The sequence below is a fragment of the Spermophilus citellus genome (assembly GCF_964194105.1).
Source record: "Spermophilus citellus genome assembly, chromosome: 3".
Taxonomy (NCBI): Eukaryota; Metazoa; Chordata; class Mammalia; order Rodentia; family Sciuridae; genus Spermophilus; species Spermophilus citellus.
In genome coordinates this window covers 25,962,267-25,981,691 of record NC_138184.1, presented here as the reverse complement: position 1 = coordinate 25,981,691, position 19,425 = coordinate 25,962,267, and the positions used below count along the sequence as shown (strand labels likewise).

At 45.8% G+C, this 19,425-nt stretch overlaps 1 protein-coding gene, 1 long non-coding RNA gene and 1 pseudogene across 4 annotated transcripts in view; 2 read left to right on the top strand and 1 right to left on the bottom strand.

The window, feature by feature from the left end:
• Positions 1-1,475: 1,475 nt before the first annotated feature.
• Positions 1,476-14,046, bottom strand: LOC308644029. The gene is made up of 3 exons (XR_014020884.1): positions 13,960-14,046; positions 4,475-4,526; positions 1,476-2,474 (listed from the first exon to the last, which is right to left on the bottom strand). It is a non-coding gene; the product is annotated as an uncharacterized lncRNA (long non-coding RNA).
• LOC308645515 (small ribosomal subunit protein eS4-like) lies at positions 8,889-10,233 on the top strand (annotated as a pseudogene). The gene is made up of 2 exons: positions 8,889-9,469; positions 9,643-10,233. The product of its transcript is annotated as a small ribosomal subunit protein eS4-like (transcript).
• A 324-nt stretch (positions 14,047-14,370) lies between the features above and the next one.
• CTDSPL (CTD small phosphatase like) overlaps positions 14,371-19,425 on the top strand; it is a 113,192-nt gene continuing 108,137 nt past the window's right edge. For both annotated transcript variants that reach the window (XM_081284692.1, XM_081284691.1), the window contains exon 1: positions 14,371-14,567. In XM_081284692.1, the coding sequence (XP_081140818.1) occupies positions 14,489-14,567 (79 nt within the window). In that variant the 5' untranslated portion in view covers positions 14,371-14,488. The remainder of the gene's footprint in view (positions 14,568-19,425) is intronic.

Below are 19,425 nucleotides of genomic sequence, written 5' to 3'. Positions count from 1 at the left end.
AACAGACAAAATGTCATACATGGAAGGGTGGTTGAATAAACCACGGTAAATCTACACAGTGGAGTATGTGCTATGCAATGATAAAGAGAAAGAAAGAGGAAAATCCCTCTGGACTAAAATGGAGTGATTTGCAGGCTATATTGTATTGTTAAGTGAAAAAGGCACAAATGCATATCTATTGTATGCTACCTTTTATGTGTGAAATGAGAAATAAGAAGAGCAACAACAAAATAAAACACAGGCAAGATAAATCAGAAACTAATGAGACTGGTTGCCTGAAGTGGTCAGGTAGAAGCAGGGTAGACAGGGTGGTGAGGTTGAGACTGAGGTTCAAGGGCAACAACACTTCTCTAGGAATACCTTTCTGTGTAGCTCTCACTTTTGGAATCAAGTTCGTATTACCTAAAAACTAATCATCAATAGGATTGGGGGCAGTGGTGTAAAATGGAATATAAACAGAAAAAAGTTACCCTAGTTTAAGTGTAGAAGAATGAAAGCAAATAACATTTGAATACATTATTTTGACAAAAGGCAAGTTGACTTTTTTTGGATTTGCTTTTGTTATGTGGTGAAATGGGTTAGCAATTCTGAAGCTACTTTCTGGACATTGTAAGTAAGACTGAGTATACATGTATATGTATAAATAATATACCATAGATAATGGGATCAATTTCTCACTATCAGAAGGGAGTTACAAATATGGCAAAAGTGGTAGCTATATCCCACATGTTTGGGGATAGGAATTTGAGGTGTCTTTATAAATTCCTGGTTTTAGGAGGTGGAGTATAGATAGATGATTGGTTAACAGAGATGTAGACAGATAGATGGATTGACACAGATAGATGATATATAAAGTTACATAGCTGTGTCCATCAAGTGAGCCTAGAATCAATGATACTGCAGTAGCCATGAGCATATCCAGTACCCAGCTCTTGGTTTCTAACTACTATTCTCCATCAAACAGAATGGGGGTTCCTTGGAGAGATGACTGATTCCAGGGTTAGTAGAAGGAAAGAACAATATGAGCTTAGAGCATCTCATAGCAGAGAGTAAGGATGAACTCAAAAAAGAAAGGGGATACTCCAAAAACATTCAAAAGCCAAGTTGATCCAATTTCTCTGGACAAACTGGGTCAATCTGGTAACAATAACTGATTCAGGCAAGAATAATGAGAACAAAGATTTTTGTGTGATCTCAAAGTACCTCCCCCATGCCTAGAAAATGCTACAAAGGACAGAATACAAAGGGACAGAATTTGCAGTGTAGAGACCTTAAAGACATTGCCTTAACCAAGTGATCAAAGTTAATTATCACCAATAGTGCCACACAGCTACACGTGTGCCTCCTTGGACCACGCAATGCTGAGGATGACACACACTGTTGAGTGTCTGTGCCCAAATGCACAACCTCAATGTCATTATGAGATTGAGGAAACAATGGAAAAACACGTACTAAGGGACATTCTACAAAATAACTAGCTTGTAGTTTTAAAAACTGATATCAAAGTCATGAAGAAATAATAATAATAATAATAATAATAATAATAATACAGATTAAAGGAAAACAAAGAAACTTGGCGACATAATCTCTCATTGGATCCTAAACCACAAAAAATCAATTTTCTCTATTGCTTTAAGGGACAGAGTAGGTCTATTAGTGAAATGGGAATATGGTTTATAGATTAGATAATCAAACTGCATCAGTTTCCTGATTTGATAATTGTATTGTGATTATATAAAGGCTGTTTTTGTATTTTAGGAAAATTTGAAGTAAATAGGGTAAGTCCACAGCTTATTTTCAAGCAGTTTCAATAATAAACTGGGGGAATAAACATTGATATTTGGGGAATCTAATTAAAGTTTATAGGAATTCTTTATTTTCATAATGTTTCCTTTAGTCTGTAATTATTATTATTATTGTTTAAAAGGGGCGAGGGGTGTGGCTCAGGGGTAGAGTGCTTGCCTAGCATGTCTGAGGCTCTGCTAACAGAGGACAAAGAATAATGACAACAAAACACTGTAAGAGTCTGCACCATACAGGCAAAAAACAACAAGAACAACAACAAATTGTGTCTGCCACTAGCACAGACTGCTGGGCTGGACTTTGCTTCAGTGGCAGTCTCTGGTTTCAAGCTGTTTTCTTGATTTGATCTTAAGCAGTCTTGCTGATAACAACTATTGCCAGTGCATGCTTTGCTGCATCTGGAACTTTTAAACTAGCCTAGCATCAGTGAGGAAGCAGAGACAGCTCTTATATAAATAATCAATTTGACAATAAAGCAGTTGAAATCTGAAGGCAGCTCCAGTCCTCAGGGATGAAAACAAGCGGCTGCGGTCCAGACAGTCTTCCCCCACGGAAGGCCTGCATTTCATTAGCTGCCTCAGAAAGGTGCAAGCAATCTGCCCTTCTGGTTTCTGGTCTCAGACACACACACACAGTGCTAGAGGGGTATCTCCTAATCTTTCAGAGCCCCACTGTTGAAGAAAAAAAAATGTTTATGTAAATAAAGTGGAAAAAGAAACTTTAACTTATAAAGTGAATGAATAAAGTTATGAAAAAAAGGAAAGTAGTTTTTATTATTGAAAAGGGAAATGTTGTTCTTGGCATATCAAGCCTTTCAAGGAGGAAAGAAAACCCAGGTGAGTAGCAGGGCCTCCTTCAGGGCCCCTGTGCAGCTTGAGATGGTTACCTCGGTGCATGCAGCCCAATTTGCCAGAGCCAGGAGGTGCTAAATAAGTTTGCACATTGATCTAAGGGATGTTCATGCTACCTCCCCCTTCACAGCCTTCAATCACTCTTTTCTGCTTATTAACAAGCTCATAGCCCAAGGAGAGCACAGACCAGGCTCCCTGATGGTCCAGGCCTTGGGAGGCAGGGAAGGGCATTCCTGACCGAGGGAAAGGAAGATGCCAAGAACTAAGCACACAATGGATATAACTTTGAGCCTGTCAGATCTCTCTCTTCTTATTTCTCTGGGGACAATTCAACAGATATGCAGTCTAGAGTTGTGAGTTTTGCTTCCTGAGGATATCAAAGCCCAGTGAGCACATATATACTAAATTTTGGGTCTCAGGCCTACTTTTTCAGGATGCATCTCAGCCTGACTATCTGCTACTCACCCCAAATAAACACATCTCCACTCAGGTTGAAGGGTGCTATTATTATTTATCCCAGAGTAATTTTCTAGATTTTTGTCAATGTCATCCCTTCTTCAAACAAATCTAGTAGAATCCTTTTCTAAGCCACCTACTTAAATGTACAATATTGGCAGGAGCTAAGAGGCAAGATCTGGAAAGTTTCCCAGAGACCTCCCTATAATCTTGAGCAGCGGCTTCCTGGACAGAAAGGAGAGCCAGGTACGAGGGTAGTCATTGTCATCTCATCTCCACACGCCAGTTGTATAACTGAGCAAGCCACTTAACCTCACTAAGCCTGTGTCCTCATCTGTAAAATGTCATTATTCATCTCTGTCTCCAAGAGGGGTATTGAAGGCTGAGTCCCATGACAGGGCTTTATACATCTCCAGCTGCCTTAGGATCTATCCAAAACAGGGGAGCATACTCCCTACACCCATTCCCCATAGCTGATTGAACCATGCTGATTGGACTACCTCTGTCATTTGTGGCACGAGAGAATTAAGTGGGCCCCCCCCCACCACCATCTAATCTAATGAGGCTGAAAGACCAGGTTCAAACTTAAAATGATCAGACTTCTTAAGAGTGCTGCACTGGGAGACAACATAGAGAGCATCAGGCCCAGCTACTGGTCTACAACCAGCCTCCCTTCTCTCTGACATGTGAGTCTATGCTCATGCAGGTAGGCTCTTCCACAGCAGATATGTTCAAGCTGCATCTTCACCCCACTCCACTCTGAGAATAACCACCTTTTAACCTCTCCTCACCATAGTATGATTTGCCTTCAAGAAACAGATCTGCTGAAGAGATTCCTATCCCTCTTAGAAGTGCATTCAGAGCTGTTTGGATAGGAGCTTCTAGAGTCTGGGTACCCAAAGTGCATTCTATAACAGGATTGTGGTTGCATAAACTTCACATAGTATCCTGCAAATTTCTCATTCCATGAAGAAGAGGACAAAGGCTTGAATGAACCCCTCCTTGGTCATGTCTAAGAGCAACACTAGGGATCAGATTAGTCACCTAATTTGTAAACAGCCCAATCACCAACTGACCTGTGATCCCTGAGATGGGCTGGCATGAAGAGCTCTGCCCAGAGAGGACAGTGGAGAACTGGACTGTATTTTCCAAAATTGACCAAATATTTCAATTAACATGCTCTTCTAACACTTCACCACACCCCTTCAGGAAGTGGAGGCTACTTCTTCCCCTGAACCCAGGCAGGGCTTTGTGGTTGTTTTGGTGAACAGAATGCAACAGAAATGACACCGAGTAATTTCTGAGCCTTGATTATAAGATGTGATATGGCTTCCACTTGGGACTCTTGTTCAGAGGACACCCACCTTGAAACTCAGCCACCAGATCATGAGGAAGCTCAGGCCACTGGAGAAACCCCTATTTAAAAACATAGTGTTTATTATTGTTATTATTCGGATCTGGTGAAGTCAACAGGAAAACAGGAGACACTGAAGAGACAGTATGTTACACACTGAAAGAAGAGGGAACATCACGCCATGGGGGCCTCCAAGGAAAGAAGTATCAAGATTGATCCAGAAGCCAGAGGAGGGGAAATCAGGATAAGAGCCTTTATTGCAGTTTCCACAGGAAGGAACAGGTGAGACAGGGTACAGATTCAGGACCTGCAAGTTTAAATCATTTCAGCAGCCCTGGGGCATAGGGGTTGTCTCAAATTATCCAGTTCTGGGGTTTCTAGGTCAAGAATATATGGGTCCCTGGAACATAATTGTTTGGTGAAGAAGGTGGTTTCAGTGTGAGCTCTGGATTGGTTGCTTTTCATATGAAAGACACCCTCACAGGCGAGTTGTTTGCCAGGAATCATCTCTGAAAGGGATAATATCTCCAAGGTCAGCAAGACTTGCAAGATATTAAAACATCAGCATATGAAAAGTAAGACTTGGCTAAACACAATCATTTGTAGGTGTCCCAGTAAATGTCCAAAGGGCTCAACTGAGAGCCAGCATCAGCGTGGCATGTGAGAAAGTAAGGCTTCAGACAATTCCAGCACTCAGCCTCCCAGCACCACAGGTGAGCAGGATGAGCTATCCCCACCAAGCCTTGCCCAAATTGCAAGCCCATAGGCATATAAATAGTTTTGCTTTTTTTTTAAGGCACTAAGTTTGGGTATAATTTTTTTTTGCACATCCATAATCACTTGAAAAATGGTAATGAATTTAGCCAAACTAATTTTTTTTCTCTCTCTCCAGAATTTAAAATAGGAAAATTACTGAATTGTTAACAGGAAGATAAATGGTCAGACCAAAAGAGAAGCAGAGATGCGGGATGCAGCTGTGTCACATTCATTACAAATGACTTGTCTGGGGTATCAGGAATTCTGGTCAGGAGTGGCCCTGGCCCTGAATGACCCAGTTTCCAGAGCTCAGCTGTGGGGCCTGGTCACCCTGAAGCCTGACAGGTAATAGGTTTCTCCATGGTCTGTGCTAGGTTGCTGGGAGGCCTTGGATGGATAGAGACCCGAGCTGCAGGACCCTCCTACTGGTCCTTCCCTGAGAGTCTCCATTCCTTGTAGCCAAGGAGGCCTCTCATCTTTGGGGGCACATGGTACCCAGCCAGAGCTTGGTATACAATAAGCTGGTAGATGGGTGCCACACCTCCCTTCATTTATCTTATCAAAAGCCATCAGGGACTCATAGACAGTGGACATTACAAAGCTCTGGGAACCCTCAAGGTCTAGCAAAATCCAGGTGGATAGTATCTCCATTTCTCCAAAATGCAGTTTTTAATAGGAAGGTCTTAGGGAGGTCTCCCTAAGATCTCCCAGTAAGTCCTGGTGAAAAGTTGACATTGTCTTTAGTGGCTCCTTTGCTCTCACTTGTGATTATGCACATAAGGGAGGCTCTGAGAGTCTGTCCAGAACTAAGAGGGCAGGAGGCTACATTTGGGGACAGCCGAAGGGGTAGGATAGTGCTTGTCAGGTCTGCCACTTGGGAAGATGGGAGGGAAACAGGCAGCACCAACATAGAGAAACCAGCCTGGGCAGACTCGACCTTATCACGTGGACCTTGTGTCCTGACATGTATATGAGCCTGTGTGCAAGTGAGCATGTAGCCGCATGTGCCAAGATGTGCATCTAAGGCCAAAGCTGCCTGGCCAGGGCCCCACCCATGGGAATGGTGCCAGTGGGAGGTTCTGCCACAGGCAGCCTCCTGTCAAAGCTGGTACTATAAATGACTTGAGAAGGCAGCAGTCTTTCCTTCCAGTGGGGCTGTGCATGCGTGCGAAAACACACACACACACACACACACACACACACACACACATGGCACTATGATTGTGCTTTATCAGCAGCCTGGGAATGATACAAACTTTGGCCATTATCTGCTCTGTCTACCTGCAATCCAACACAGCCCATATTGGCAGAGACCACCAGAAACCTATGACTGAGCCAGACCTCAGGACCTGGGAAGTTTGGGTGAGAGAGGCCATAGATGTTAGTAGCCAAGCAACAGTAGTCTCTATCATCCTGGCCAGGTGATAGCTGGTACCTAAGATATGTAAGAGGCATTAAAGGACAATCCATGTGGTGGCTAAAAGTATGAGGTCCCACCTCAAGGGGCTCAGAGTCAACTAAAGACTCTGTTCTTTTTTTTTTTTAAGTTTTTGATAGACCTTTATTTTATTCATTTATTTGTATGTAGTACTGAGAATCAAACCCAGTGCCTCACACATGTCAGGCAAGCACTCTACCATTGAGCCACAACCCCAGACCAAGACTCTGGTTCTTTCAAGAGATTAAACCACTCCTGGGCTGAGGGCACTTAGGGCCTTCCTACATTGCTCCAGGGGTTATTCCTTTGTAATAAGGTTTCAGGGTGGGGCATGTCTTCCCCCAAACCCAGGGTCCCTGGGGCTGAGTCTAGAGCAGTGCTCTTTTTTGTACAAAGTTCTCTGGGTAGGGCAAGGCTGGAATTTTGCAGGTAGTAGGGAAGAGAAAGGCATATTCTCCATGGAGTCTTCTTGGGTTTTGGGGTACCCTGATAATGTTCCATCTCAGCCCCAAGGGTTCAGAGTCTATCTCAGATCAGACTTTGTCTTGCTCTCAAATTCCCCAAAGCACTTTGTAACCACCAACTTTAGACCGAATGTCCTTTTCTCCTCAGTGCTCAGGAGTCCTGGCTGGCTGCCCTTTTCTCCTATGCCAGTAGCCAGCGTCCACTCTTCCTTTTCAACTCCCTCTTCCAAGATTGGCTGCCAAATAGGGCACATCACTCCAGGTCCCCTGCTCTCTAACCTTCCAGACAAGCACACAGGTCCTCACATTCCTGAGGTCTTTCCTGTTAATACCCTGGGGAAAACTGACAAGATGAGCAAATCATGTCAGCTGGGTGGAGTGGGAGATATGACTGGACCCACTCTGGCTATGACATACCCCAAAGAGCTGGCGGGTAGACAAGTCTTTTCCATATCCAGCTAAACACCAAAAAGACCTTACAACATGGTAGCCACCAGGGGGCAGGCTGTACCTGCTGGACCACTGACCCATTTGAGGCCCTGTTTTTGATAATATCAGTCGGTGGGAAGGATGCTGTACAACAGTAAGATCTGGGGTCAGGTGGATGACATCCTTGGTGATAGGATAGGAGAAGATAAATAGGAAGCCCTAGGTGCCGTGGACATAGGCATTTGATTGAAAGAACCCGTATGTGATGGTGAGGGCTAGTATTGGTAAGGAAGGAGAGGGATACTGAAGAAACAAGGTGTTTCTTAGAGATGATGTCCTATAGAATCTTGAGTGGGAAGACTAGGTATCTAGATATCCGTCTGGTTTCCTAGCAACACTTCAATCTTCCTGGTCCAGCTGGAGTTAATTTCTCACCCCTCACCCACCCACCAAGGACTACCACTTCCTTGTTTCAGGTATACTACTTCCAGACCATTCCAGCCTGACATATAACCATTCTTTGGTGACATGAGCTAACAGCATCCCCATGGTTGCTTAACTGATTTGAGTTTTCACTTCAACCCACAGATCTGCTCTAGTTTCTTAAATGGTACCTGTTCTTTGCTCAGGAAATCATCAGAGGCTCCATATTATGCAGGTTAAATTCTAAAGTCAACTGGATCTTTGGGACCCCAATCTCTTCCTTTATCATGTTGTACTGCTCCTTGATGCAGCCTTCTCTGTGGATCCTGGATGAAAAATTCCTCTCACTGGGAAAATTGAGACCTCTGAAAAGGACTTTTAGCATCATCTCTTCTATGGTGACTCCCTGAACTGCCAGAATAAATCAGCTCTACTGTCCACTGATTTTTTTCCTCTGCCTACTCTATCCACTAAGCTGTGGGCCCCTTAGAGTGCTTTGTGCACTGTATTTGACCCAAGCCTGGCATACTGAAGGCACCAGATGCATATCCCTCTGGGACTGACTGCAGACTCTGGGCCTAGTGCACAACAGGAGAGCAGGGTTGCTGTCTACAGAACCTCATTCATGTCCAAAAGTGACCCCAAAATAGAGACCTGTGGGCAGGATCTGTTGTGTATCCACTTGACTAACCACTAGATCTTACTTCCCTCCTTTCTCAGCAGGAGACCTGCTGCCTCCTCTTGAAAGGATCTGGGAAGACTAATCCAGCTAGTTAGTCTAGTAAAGCTAGTCAGAAAAACAGAGATCCAAAGACAGAGTAGCACACACAAAAAACAGAGAAGAGACAAAGCAGATCAAGAACAGCATGGAGCACACAGGAAGAAGGAGGCCTCTTTCTGTGCCTAGAGCAGCCATGGCTCACGGTCCCAAGAAGCATCTGAAGCAGTGGGTAGCAGCTCCAAAGTATTGAATGATGGGTTAAACTGACTGGTGTGTTTGCTTCTCATCCATCCACTGGTCCCCACAAGCTGAGAGAACATCTTCCTCTCATCATTTATCTAAGGAACAGAGTTAAGTATGCCCTGACAGGAGACGAAGTAAGACAGATTTGCATTCAGCACTTCATTAAGATTGATGGCAAAGTCCAAACTGATATAACATACCACACCAGTTTTATAGATGTCATCAGCATTGATAAGACTGGAAAGAATTTCTGTCTGATCTGTGACACCAAGGGTCATTTTGCTGTTCATCATATTACACCTGAGGAGGCCAAGTACACATTGTGCAAAGTGAGAAAGATCTTTGTGGGCACAAAAGGAATCCCTCTTCTAGTGACTCATGATGCTCGAACCATTTGCTACCCTGATCCCCTAATCAAAGTGAATGATACCATTCAGATTGGTTTGGAGACTGGCAAGATTACCGATTTCATCAAGTTTGACACTGGTAACGTGTATGGTAACTGGAGGTGCTAATTTGGGAAGAATTGGTGTGACTGCTGAGAGAGAGAGAGAGAGAGAGAGAGAGAGAGAGAGAGAGAGAGAGAAAAGGGAGGGGGAGAGGGGGAGGAAGGGGGGAAGAAGGCAGGGGGAGGGAGGAGGGGGATGCAGGGAAGGAGAGAGAGAAAGAGATAGATAGACAGAGATATAGAGATAGATAAATAGATTGATCCTGGCTATTTTGATGTGGTTCATGTGAAAGATGCCAGTGGCAACAGCTTTGCCACCTGGCTCTCCAACGTTTTTGTTATTGGCAAAGGAAACAAACCATGGATTTCTCTTCCATGAGGAAAAGGAATCTGCCTTACTATTGCTGAAGAAAGAGACAAGAGACTGGCAACCAAGCAGAGCAGTGGCTGAAATAAATGATCTCTAGGTGATATGCCTTTGTACCTAATTAAAGAAAATATAGCAGGATGAGGGGAAAAAACAACATGGAGGAGAAATTCAAGTATGGAGGGTAGTCAGGAGCAGTCTGGAAATGACAGATGCAGTGAGCATCTCAGAGGACCCTCAACTCTTTACCTGGGTGCCCAAGCCAGAAAGCAGGAGGCCATTTCCTCCTTGCTCATCCCTCATTCCTCAAACCCAATTGTAGGCAAGACTTGTTCATCTTTCCTCCAAAATATATCAGGAGTCTACCCAGCCCTTTCCATCCCCACAAATGTCATCATCTTCTTTATATATTAATGCAGCATCTTCTATATGTTTCCCTGCCTCTTGCATTGTCCCAACACACTCTGTTAATCTGCAGGAATTTTCTAAACACTGTCTGATTATGTCACTTCCATCCCCCACTCCCTAAATCAAGCCCAGATGTGTTTCCTGGTGTAGAAGGTTTTGCTTGATCCATCACCAAAACCCTAAACCTAGCCATTTCAAATTTTGATCCCAATGTCCAGTGTTCTTTCCTCAGGGGCAACCTCACTCACTGCTCACCCTAGTATCCTTACAAGAGTCTTATCTCTACTTTAATAGTCCACCTATCCCACCCATATCAGAGCTCTACTCTAGGGCTCTAACAGTCTCTAGTCCAGGATGCCATCACCAATATGTCTTACCTTCCTATCTGTTCCTATCTTTGGCCTCTTGGGACCAAGTTCACCAGCCCTAGCCTTATGTTCCCCTGTCCTTGGCATACCAATCTCTTCTCTGTCACTCTTTGCAGCACTTTCTTTATAGGGTCATGGTCCTTCCTATGTTTTCTATTTACCTTTTTTTTTTAAAAAAAAATGTTATCTGCTAGTTTTCAGTTTGAAAATATATTTAAATAAAAATTAAGTTAAACATGACACCTGTTCTTGTACAAGTGGAGCAAGGTCACTGTATGATGGGAGTCTGGGAATTGTGACTTTCACCAACACTTTGGTGATCTTTCTAGATCCCCTCAGACCCTTTTTACTGTTTCTGGGCCTCCCTCTCTGGGGATTATTATGTGTTGACTTCCAATGGCTGTCTTCTAGTTGCTGGGGCCACTTTGCTCAAATTCCCAGAGAGCCCTTAAATGGTTGGAGGCTTAAGGCCCCAAATGACCCTTAGCCATGATGACTGACTTGTGTGAGGGAATGAGCTCCACTCCTTAATTCTCACTTTGGACAATGCTAAGATTCTCAGTGCCTAGAACAGAACCTACCACACAGAAGGCACTCAATAAATGTTTATTGAATGAACAATTGTCAATCATATCCTTTAAAATTTCTGGAATTTTTATCATTCTTGGGTCTTTCTCATCCAAGATCAAAAAGAATTTGCTGAAATCTATTTTGGTATATTTGCTAATTTTTATATTTAATTATTTGATTGATCTTGAATATACAGTAAGAACTACAGTAATGACATATTTTCTCTTCATGGATAATCAAGTTGTTCCAATAAATTTTAAATGTTTCCTTCACATATAAAACCAAGATGTTGTGTTATTTAAGACCCTTTTAGTAAGGTGTTATCATTTATAATGACCTTTTAGTAAGGTGCAATCATTTATAATGACACTTAACCACGATTGATTATGTCACCATATGGAAAAATGTAACCAAGAATTTTAAACACTTTATAGCTACATAAAAATTTAGTCAGCATACAATTAAGGACAAGGGAAATGGAGGAAAATAAAGATAGATTTAAGGATAGGATAAGATTTTTCTTTGATTTCTATTAATATTTATAAAGTAAATAATAAATTGAAATTTTAAATGAAGCATATGGAAAGGAACAAGGGCTTTAAAAGACAGCTGTTTTCCTTCATGGGCCTGAGATGAAGGTTGAGAGGTGATCTCATGAAGGTGAGGATGGTGGAGGTTGCAGGTGAGGGAAAATTGTTACTAAAGTGTTCCAAGGAGTCACTGCTGCAGAAAAGGCCAAACCATACAGACTCCACACGTGAAAATCACTTCCTGTGGCTCTGTACTCCTAAGGACTGTCGAGTTCCTTCCTACCCTTGGTAAACTGAACAGAACTTTTGGAAGTACCTTCACCCTCCTGCCTCCAAAGGAATACCAGCCTTATCCACATGGACAGTGAGTCCCAGTGATCCCATCAGCTGACTCTTGCTGATGGACTATTTGGGATGCCTCATCAACCAAAGAGCAGAGACACTGATCTCTGTGGAGATATACCAAAACTTGTAGAACTGTATCCCTAGAACCTCCCCAAACACCTATCTCTGTAAGGTCCCCTTCTGACTCCTTAGAATTCAGTAGTCTTTTTCAATTTAATTCAGAGAACATCTGAGTTCACCAGGCCGCCAGTCACACCCTCAGAACCTGAAGGGGCATCAAAAGCTGGGACAAAAGAAGTCCTGGGTGTCCTGCACCTAATTCAGTTTGTAATTGGGAAGGTTAGCGAGGTCATGCCCCCGAGCCTTGTCTACTTAAACCTAGGCTTCTCTTCCTAACCAAAAGGGCATTTCAGTCTTCTTGGCTCAGCTGCCCCAGGTTACTCACTGGGATCCCAAAGTTGTCCTTAGAAGAACAGCTACTCATGGGTGAGCATACTTCAAGGGCAGTTGTCATCAGCCCTCCATCCCCACCTCCATGCAGTGCCAGAATGCCACTGTGGTCTTGGATTTGAGGGCAAAACACCCACCTCTTGACTAACAATTACATTTTACAGCAGGTCTGCTTAAGTGCTTTCCTACCTGCCTAATCTCTGCAGCCCTGTCCCAGGTCTCTCTCCAAAGAGGAGAGTCTTTGGACTGACCTCTAGCAGAGTCGCTTCAGGAAGTGTCTTTAAAACTTTGGGAAGGCTCACTGGTCCCCCGGGGGAAGCACATGACCGGACTGAGTCCAGATCCAGGCTTGCGGGAGGCAGAAAATTTGGAAAGGTCCCGTCAGCCTCGCCGGCTGAAAGTCCCGGGGCTCAGGCAGGACTTGCCCTCAAGGCCCAAAGCGCGCGCTCTAGGCAGCGAGCCGAGGCCTGGAGTTCTCTGCCAGGCCGCCCACTCAGCCCCGCCCACCTACGTCACGCTCTGCCGGCCCGCCCAAGCTCTCTTGATTGGTGGAGAGTGAGCGAGAGCGCACCCCCCCCCACACACACCACCCGCCCTCCTGCGGCACTGCCCCGCCCACTGGCTTACTGGGCAGTGAATGTGGCCCGCAAGTTGGAACGAGAATGCGCTGATGCCTTAGGGATGAGACCCTCCGAGGCGGAGGGGGCGCTTTCTTGTCCTGTCCACTTTCTGGCCGTCGACCCAGGCCTGACTGTGGTCGGTTTCCCAGCACATGCACCTTCCTTGTCCAGCGCGGCCCACCAGAGGCCCCTTTCACTCTTCAGCCCTCAACAGGGCCCCCAGACCACCTAGCTGCGGATCAACCGGAAATGCCCATTGCCCAGGTTTTTTCGGTGTCGTAGATCCTCAAGTCCTGCCGCCCCCGCAAGCGGGCTTGGCTCGAGTGCTGATGCGGGTTCTGCCCGGGTCTACAGACTTCCCGGCGGGACATTTCTCGCCCTCGCATCCGGGGACCCTTCTACCACCCCACGTCACTCCCGGGTCTCACCAAAACTTTCCCGCATTCCCCTGATGCTCAGCGTCCCAGAGTCCCTCTCGCACCCCTCCGCGGGCCGCCTAGGTGCGAAGGACCACAGCCTTGCAGCCCGGGCCTCCGCGCCCACGCACCTGGCGGGTCGGTTACAGTGCCAGGACGCCCCTCACCCAGCATCCCCTACCGACCCCAGATGTCTACGAGACTCTGGTCTTGTCCGGGTAAACACCCGGTCTCGGGTGCCCTCGCTCTTGCCTCCTCGAGATTCCGCCTCAGCCCCCGGGCCCCCACACCGCGCCGAATGCCACCCACACACCAGCGGGCCTCGTCCCACGCATCTGCCCCAGGCTCATCCCCCAGCCCTCACTCCATTCGTTTGCTCAGGACTCCCGACACCCATCCCAGAACCCCTCTGACGCCCCCTCACCCCAAGCCTGCGCCCCACCCACCTGCCCCAGACCCCACCCCCTGCGCGGGGACGCCCCCTCTCGCCTCCACTCACCGCCCGCGTCTCGGCCCCGCGCCCCTCTCCCCCTGGGCGGGCGGGCAGCGCCGGCGGCGGCAGCGGCGGAGGCCGGTCCCCGGGCCGGGATACACCCACTCACCCGCCCGCCCTCCTTCCTTCCCTCCCTTCCTCCCTCATTCCCTCCCTCCCGCCCGCCCTCGCTCCTCGCTCCTCGCTCCTCGCTCGCTCCTTCCCTCTCGGCCGCCCGCCCGCTCCCGCTTCCCGCGGCGCCGGGCCTCCCGCTCCGCCTCCTCGTGCGCGGCTCTCCCGGGCGCGGCTCCGGGGTTCATGGTGACAAGGCGGCGGCCGCTCAAGCCCAGCGGCGGCGGCAGCGGCGGCTGCGGCGGGAGCTGGGGCGCGGGCCCCGGCCTCCTCTCCCAGAGCGCGGGGCCGGGCGGCGGGCGCGCCCAGGCGGCGGCGGCGAGCGGCCCCCCGCGCCGCGCCCCCGCGCGCCCCCCGCGCCGCGCCCCCGTGCGCCTGGCTTGCGGGGGGCCGGGCCTGCGGGCGGCCGCCGCGCCGCGCACCCATGGACGGCCCGGCCATCATCACCCAGGTGACCAACCCCAAGGAGGACGAGGGCCGGGCGCCTGGCGCGGGCGAGAAAGGTGAGGAGGGGCGCGGGCGGCTGCGGTGGGGGGCGTGTGCACACCCGCGCTGCCGGAGTTCACTGTGTGCGCCGGCACCGGCCTGGGGGAGGGTGCACCCGGCCAGGAGGGTGCGTGGGTGTGGGATGCGCCTGGAGCAGAGTGTGCGTGTGCCGACTGAGCTAGTGTGCGTGTGCATGCTCTGGCAGAGAAGTTGTGATCAATCGTGTGTGTGCCCGGGTAGATTTCATGTGTGTACCTAACAGAACCATAGGAAAGGGTGTGTGTGCACCTAACAGAGAGGTTGTGGGTGTGCTGAGCATCTGACAGGTTGAGTGTGTGCACTTACATGTGTGTTTGCACATGCCATAATAGAGATTGTAAGGATATGTGTGTGTGTGTGTGTGTGTCCGCGTGCATTCACGCGCGGGGGTGGGGTGAGGGGTGGGGGCTCGCACCTAACAGGTTTTGAGTGCATGTTTGCCTGACAGGCTGAGAGTTTGTGCATGTATCTTATGTAGAGGTTTGAATGTACTGGTCGAAGAGCTTGTGCAATGTGTGTTCAGTAGTGGGAGCCTACAGAGACATTGTATGTGTGTTCACTTTTGACAGAGTTTGTGTATGTGTGTGATTGTATGCCTGTACCACCCAACACTTGACTAGCAGATTGAATGTGTTATGTCCCTTCACTGGGAGGGTGTGTATATCACTCACCCACAGTGAGGCTGTATATGCATCTACATGCCTAACTATGAACCTGTGCATACAGATGTTTGTGCACATCAGACAGTGAGGCCATGTGTCAGTGTATATTTAGTTGGCTGTGGAAGTGTTAGAGTGTGTGGGGGGAGGAGGGGTAGTGCTGAGCCATATCTTCTTTTGGGATCTTGTCTGGGGGCCACCAGTCTGTTGGGAGGATCTACAAGGCCTAACCCTCCCACAGTCCTTTATTGACCCAGCTCTAACAGGCACTTGGGGAGTCCTTAAGGTGCCAGAAGTATCCCCTCCCAGAGATCTGACCAAGGGTTCAGTCAGTGCTGTGTTGCAGTATCTGGTTTGATTTTGGCCCCAGTCCCCCACTTCTGTTTTCTTCCTGCTCTTTTTGTTTGTCTCTGCCTCTTTAGAGACTTGGTGCCCCCCCTCTCTCAAGTGCCTTGCTTACTGTCCCTCTGGTGTCCTGAGGCTTGGACAGACTGTTTTGAAGGGCCAAGCAATCTGGCTTTTTTTGTCCTGTTGACTAAAGCTTGCCTCACTCTTCCTGCCCTGTGCTGTGCAAACACCTGGACCCTCCAGGGCCCCTTGCCCTCTCCAGGGCTGACCCGGCCACAGCGGACTTTGGAAAAGAGTCAGATTTCTTTCCACATGCTTCCACCCTTTCTGTACCAGTGAGCTAGGAGTGTGTCTCCTACTAGGAATCTGGGTGGGGGTGGGAGGAATGTTGAACTGCCTCTTCCCAAACAGAGGCCCCTAGACAAGCCACCAGAGAAATAGAAGGAACTATCAGAGATGCCCTCAGGATGGGGATTTGTCAACCCATTCGCACTTTTGTAGACTGTAAACAGATGTGTCTGCAGATTGGTGTTCTTTCATACAAAATAAAGAATTAAAACTCTCCCAAGTAGTTTTCTATGTCTTAGAGATAGGCTAAAAATTTTTGCAAGAAGGTGCTCTGGGTGAAGCCCATGTCTCCCTGGGGTCCATGTGGGTAGCACCTGGGTGGTCTGGCCTTCTGCCACAGGGGCTGTGTTGCGGGGAACCCAGGTGGGTGTTTCTCCCAGGAAAGGTTTGGCAGGATGCTTGCTGCCTGTGCTCCTTACTCGGTGTGGATTGAGTGCTTTGTGTGATGCTTTGCCAGAGGATCCTCAGGTCTTGTTGGGAGAGGTGTGCATAATGCAGGGAAATATTTAGAACCTGAGCCCTGCTGCTGCCCCCACCTGACTCCAGGAGCAGGCGCTTTGCCACATTTCCCTTTTCCTCTGACTGCTAAGATTTTTAAAGCAGAGTCAGTCAATCCAAACTCTCTAGTGCTTGTTTTCAGCGTATTTACATTGTTTTTCATAACAATCTTTAAATATCTTTAATAGCCTATTTTTGTTTTCCAGGGTCAGACTGGTTGGTTGTTAACTAATTAGGGGAATTCCTTACCTGCTGTCCTAGGGTGGGGTGGTTAGCTAAGTAGATACTTCTTGTTGAAGCATTAAAATTCTACTCAGCCGAAGAGGTAAAATTTTTACTTTCAAAAGTAGGTATAATTTTGGTTATATGTAGTGTGACAATAAACCTGAGTGAAATTTTGAAACAGTTTATTCAGATTAATAAGAACAGGCTCAGGGCTGGGGATGTGGCTCAAGTGCACTCGCCTGGCATGCGTGCGACCCGGGTTCGCTCCTCAGCACCACATACAAACAAAGATGTTGTGTCCGCCGAAAACTAAAAAATAAAGATTAAAAAATTCTCTCTCTCTCTCTTTAAAAAAAAAAAGAACAGGCTCAGCAATGTTTCTAACTTAAGTATATTATATTTCCAGACAGGCATGATATATTTTATATTATTTTAAATGGAAGTAAACAATTATTTTATTTTAATATTAATATTTTATTTAAATATTGGGCCTGGAATTGGAAGTTTTGTGGTAGGAAAGAAACAATTGGTTTGAAATCATTACTTTTATCATTTATTCTGTAAAATAGGAATAATAGTGACCATCTCTTGGGTTTCATGTGAGGGTCAAAAGAGATGTGTCCATTGAGGATGGTGCCTATTTCACCAATATGTCACTATCCTGTAAACCCTTCTGTCAGTGTAGATTTACAAAGGAAGTATGAAGTACAAGCTATAGTGTTTTGCATGAGTTGAATTTCTTCTTGACACTTTGCCACATGGTGGTGGCACCGCTCAGAGATGACAGTCACTGTCAGCCTCGCCTGTCATGCAAGATTTATTTCTTACAGTCATGTTTGATTTGGCTGATAGAGTTAAAATGCAAAGATGAATTTCCCAAAAGTTTAACTCAGGGTATTTTGCTATCTGAAAATTTCCTGTTTAAATCAATGAGAAAAAGTCAAACAGTACAGTAGATAAGTAGACAAAAGATATGAAGGAAAAAATAATGGGGGAGGAAATCGGAAAGGCCAATAAATATATGGCCTTCTGTTCATGTGAAATGTTTTTCATGTGTCAGGTTGGATAAACATTTAAACCTGTCAGTGTTCAGTAGATAAAGGTTTGTGAAATAGGTACTCAATAAACGTTTGTGATAAAATAAAGCAAGTACAGACTTTTAAAAGAGTAATTTAGTTTTGAATTAGTTAGGAATGCATTTGGCTGCAAGTAATAGAAAGCCAGACTTAACTGTGGCTTAAACCAATAGTTGTTTCTTCCTTTCATATAATAAGCAGTCTAGAAGTAGGGTGCTGCTGGCTTTGGTTTAGCAGCTCATTGCTCTCAGGGCCAGTGTCACAGTGATTCTCTTTTGACTTTCCCTCAAGTTGTAACATGGCTGCAACCCCTCCAAACACCAGCCACCTCAGGGCAGGGGAAAAGACAGTGCTAGTCATGTCTTTCCCTTTTTGCTGGAATGCAAAAAGATTTCTAGAGACTGCCCAGCAAATTTTTGTTCATGGATCACATGGCCTCCCCTGGCTGCAAGCAAAATGAGGAAAGTGTTTCCAGCTTTCCCTTCCTTATAAGAGGCAGGAGAGAAAGTTAGAAACGGGAGGGAACAGTTGCAGGTTCAGCCAGTTGACAGAGTTGGCTATGCTTGGAAGCCCCAGTTCTCGTTCTAAGTTTCTCAGAGAAATAATCTCATTTTCACTGAAAGAAGTATGTGCAAGGATTTTCAATGATGACTGCATTGCTTAACAATAGCAAAAACTGGAACCGTTCTGTGTCAACAGGCAAATAATTAGACCATGGTACCTCAGTTCTTCAGACTACTATGAGGCTGTTGGAAAGAATGAGTTAAATTAGATCTAAACATACTGACATGTGAATTTCCAAGACATTTTAAAGGGAGAGAAAGAATTTGAAGAATGATATAAACAATATGATCCTATCTGTAAAAAAAATCACTCATAACTGTATATATGTCAAGAAATACACAAAAATAATCTGGAAGGATATAAACTGATAACTACCATTATCTCTGGGGACAGAACTGGGCTGGGAAGTGATAGAACTTTGCCTTTTTATTTAAATATTAATGAAAATATACTTGTGTTTGACTTTTTATTTTTAAAAAAAATTTTTTTTTCAGTTTAAAGAGGAAATTTCCATATTGGCTGCATCACTTTACCCAAAGGACTTAAAACAGCACACTACAGAGATGCAGCCACACCAATGTTTATAGCAGCAGAATTCACAATAGCTAAATTGTGGAACCAACCTAGATGCCTTTCAATAGATGAGTAGATAAAGAAAATGTGGTCTATATACACAGTGGAATACTACTCAGCATTAAAAGAGAATAAAGTCATGGTATTTGCAGCTAAATGGATGGAGTTGAAGAATATTATGCTAAGTGAAGTAAACCAATTCCAAAAAACCAAATGCCATATGTTTTCTCTGATATGAGGATGCTGATCCATAATGGAGATGGGGAGGAGAGCATGGGAGGAATAGAGGAACTTTGGATAGGGAAAAGAGGAGGGAGGGGAGGGGGCATGGGGGTAAGAAAGATGGAATGAGATAGACATCATTACCCTAAGTACATGTATGAAGACATAAATGGTGTGATTCTACTTTGTGTACAACCAGAGACATGAAAAATTATGCTCTATATGTGTAATATGGATCGCAATGCATTCTGCTGTCATGTATAACACATTAGAATGAATAAATAAATAAATAGGAAATTTATTTATATATAGGAAATTTATAA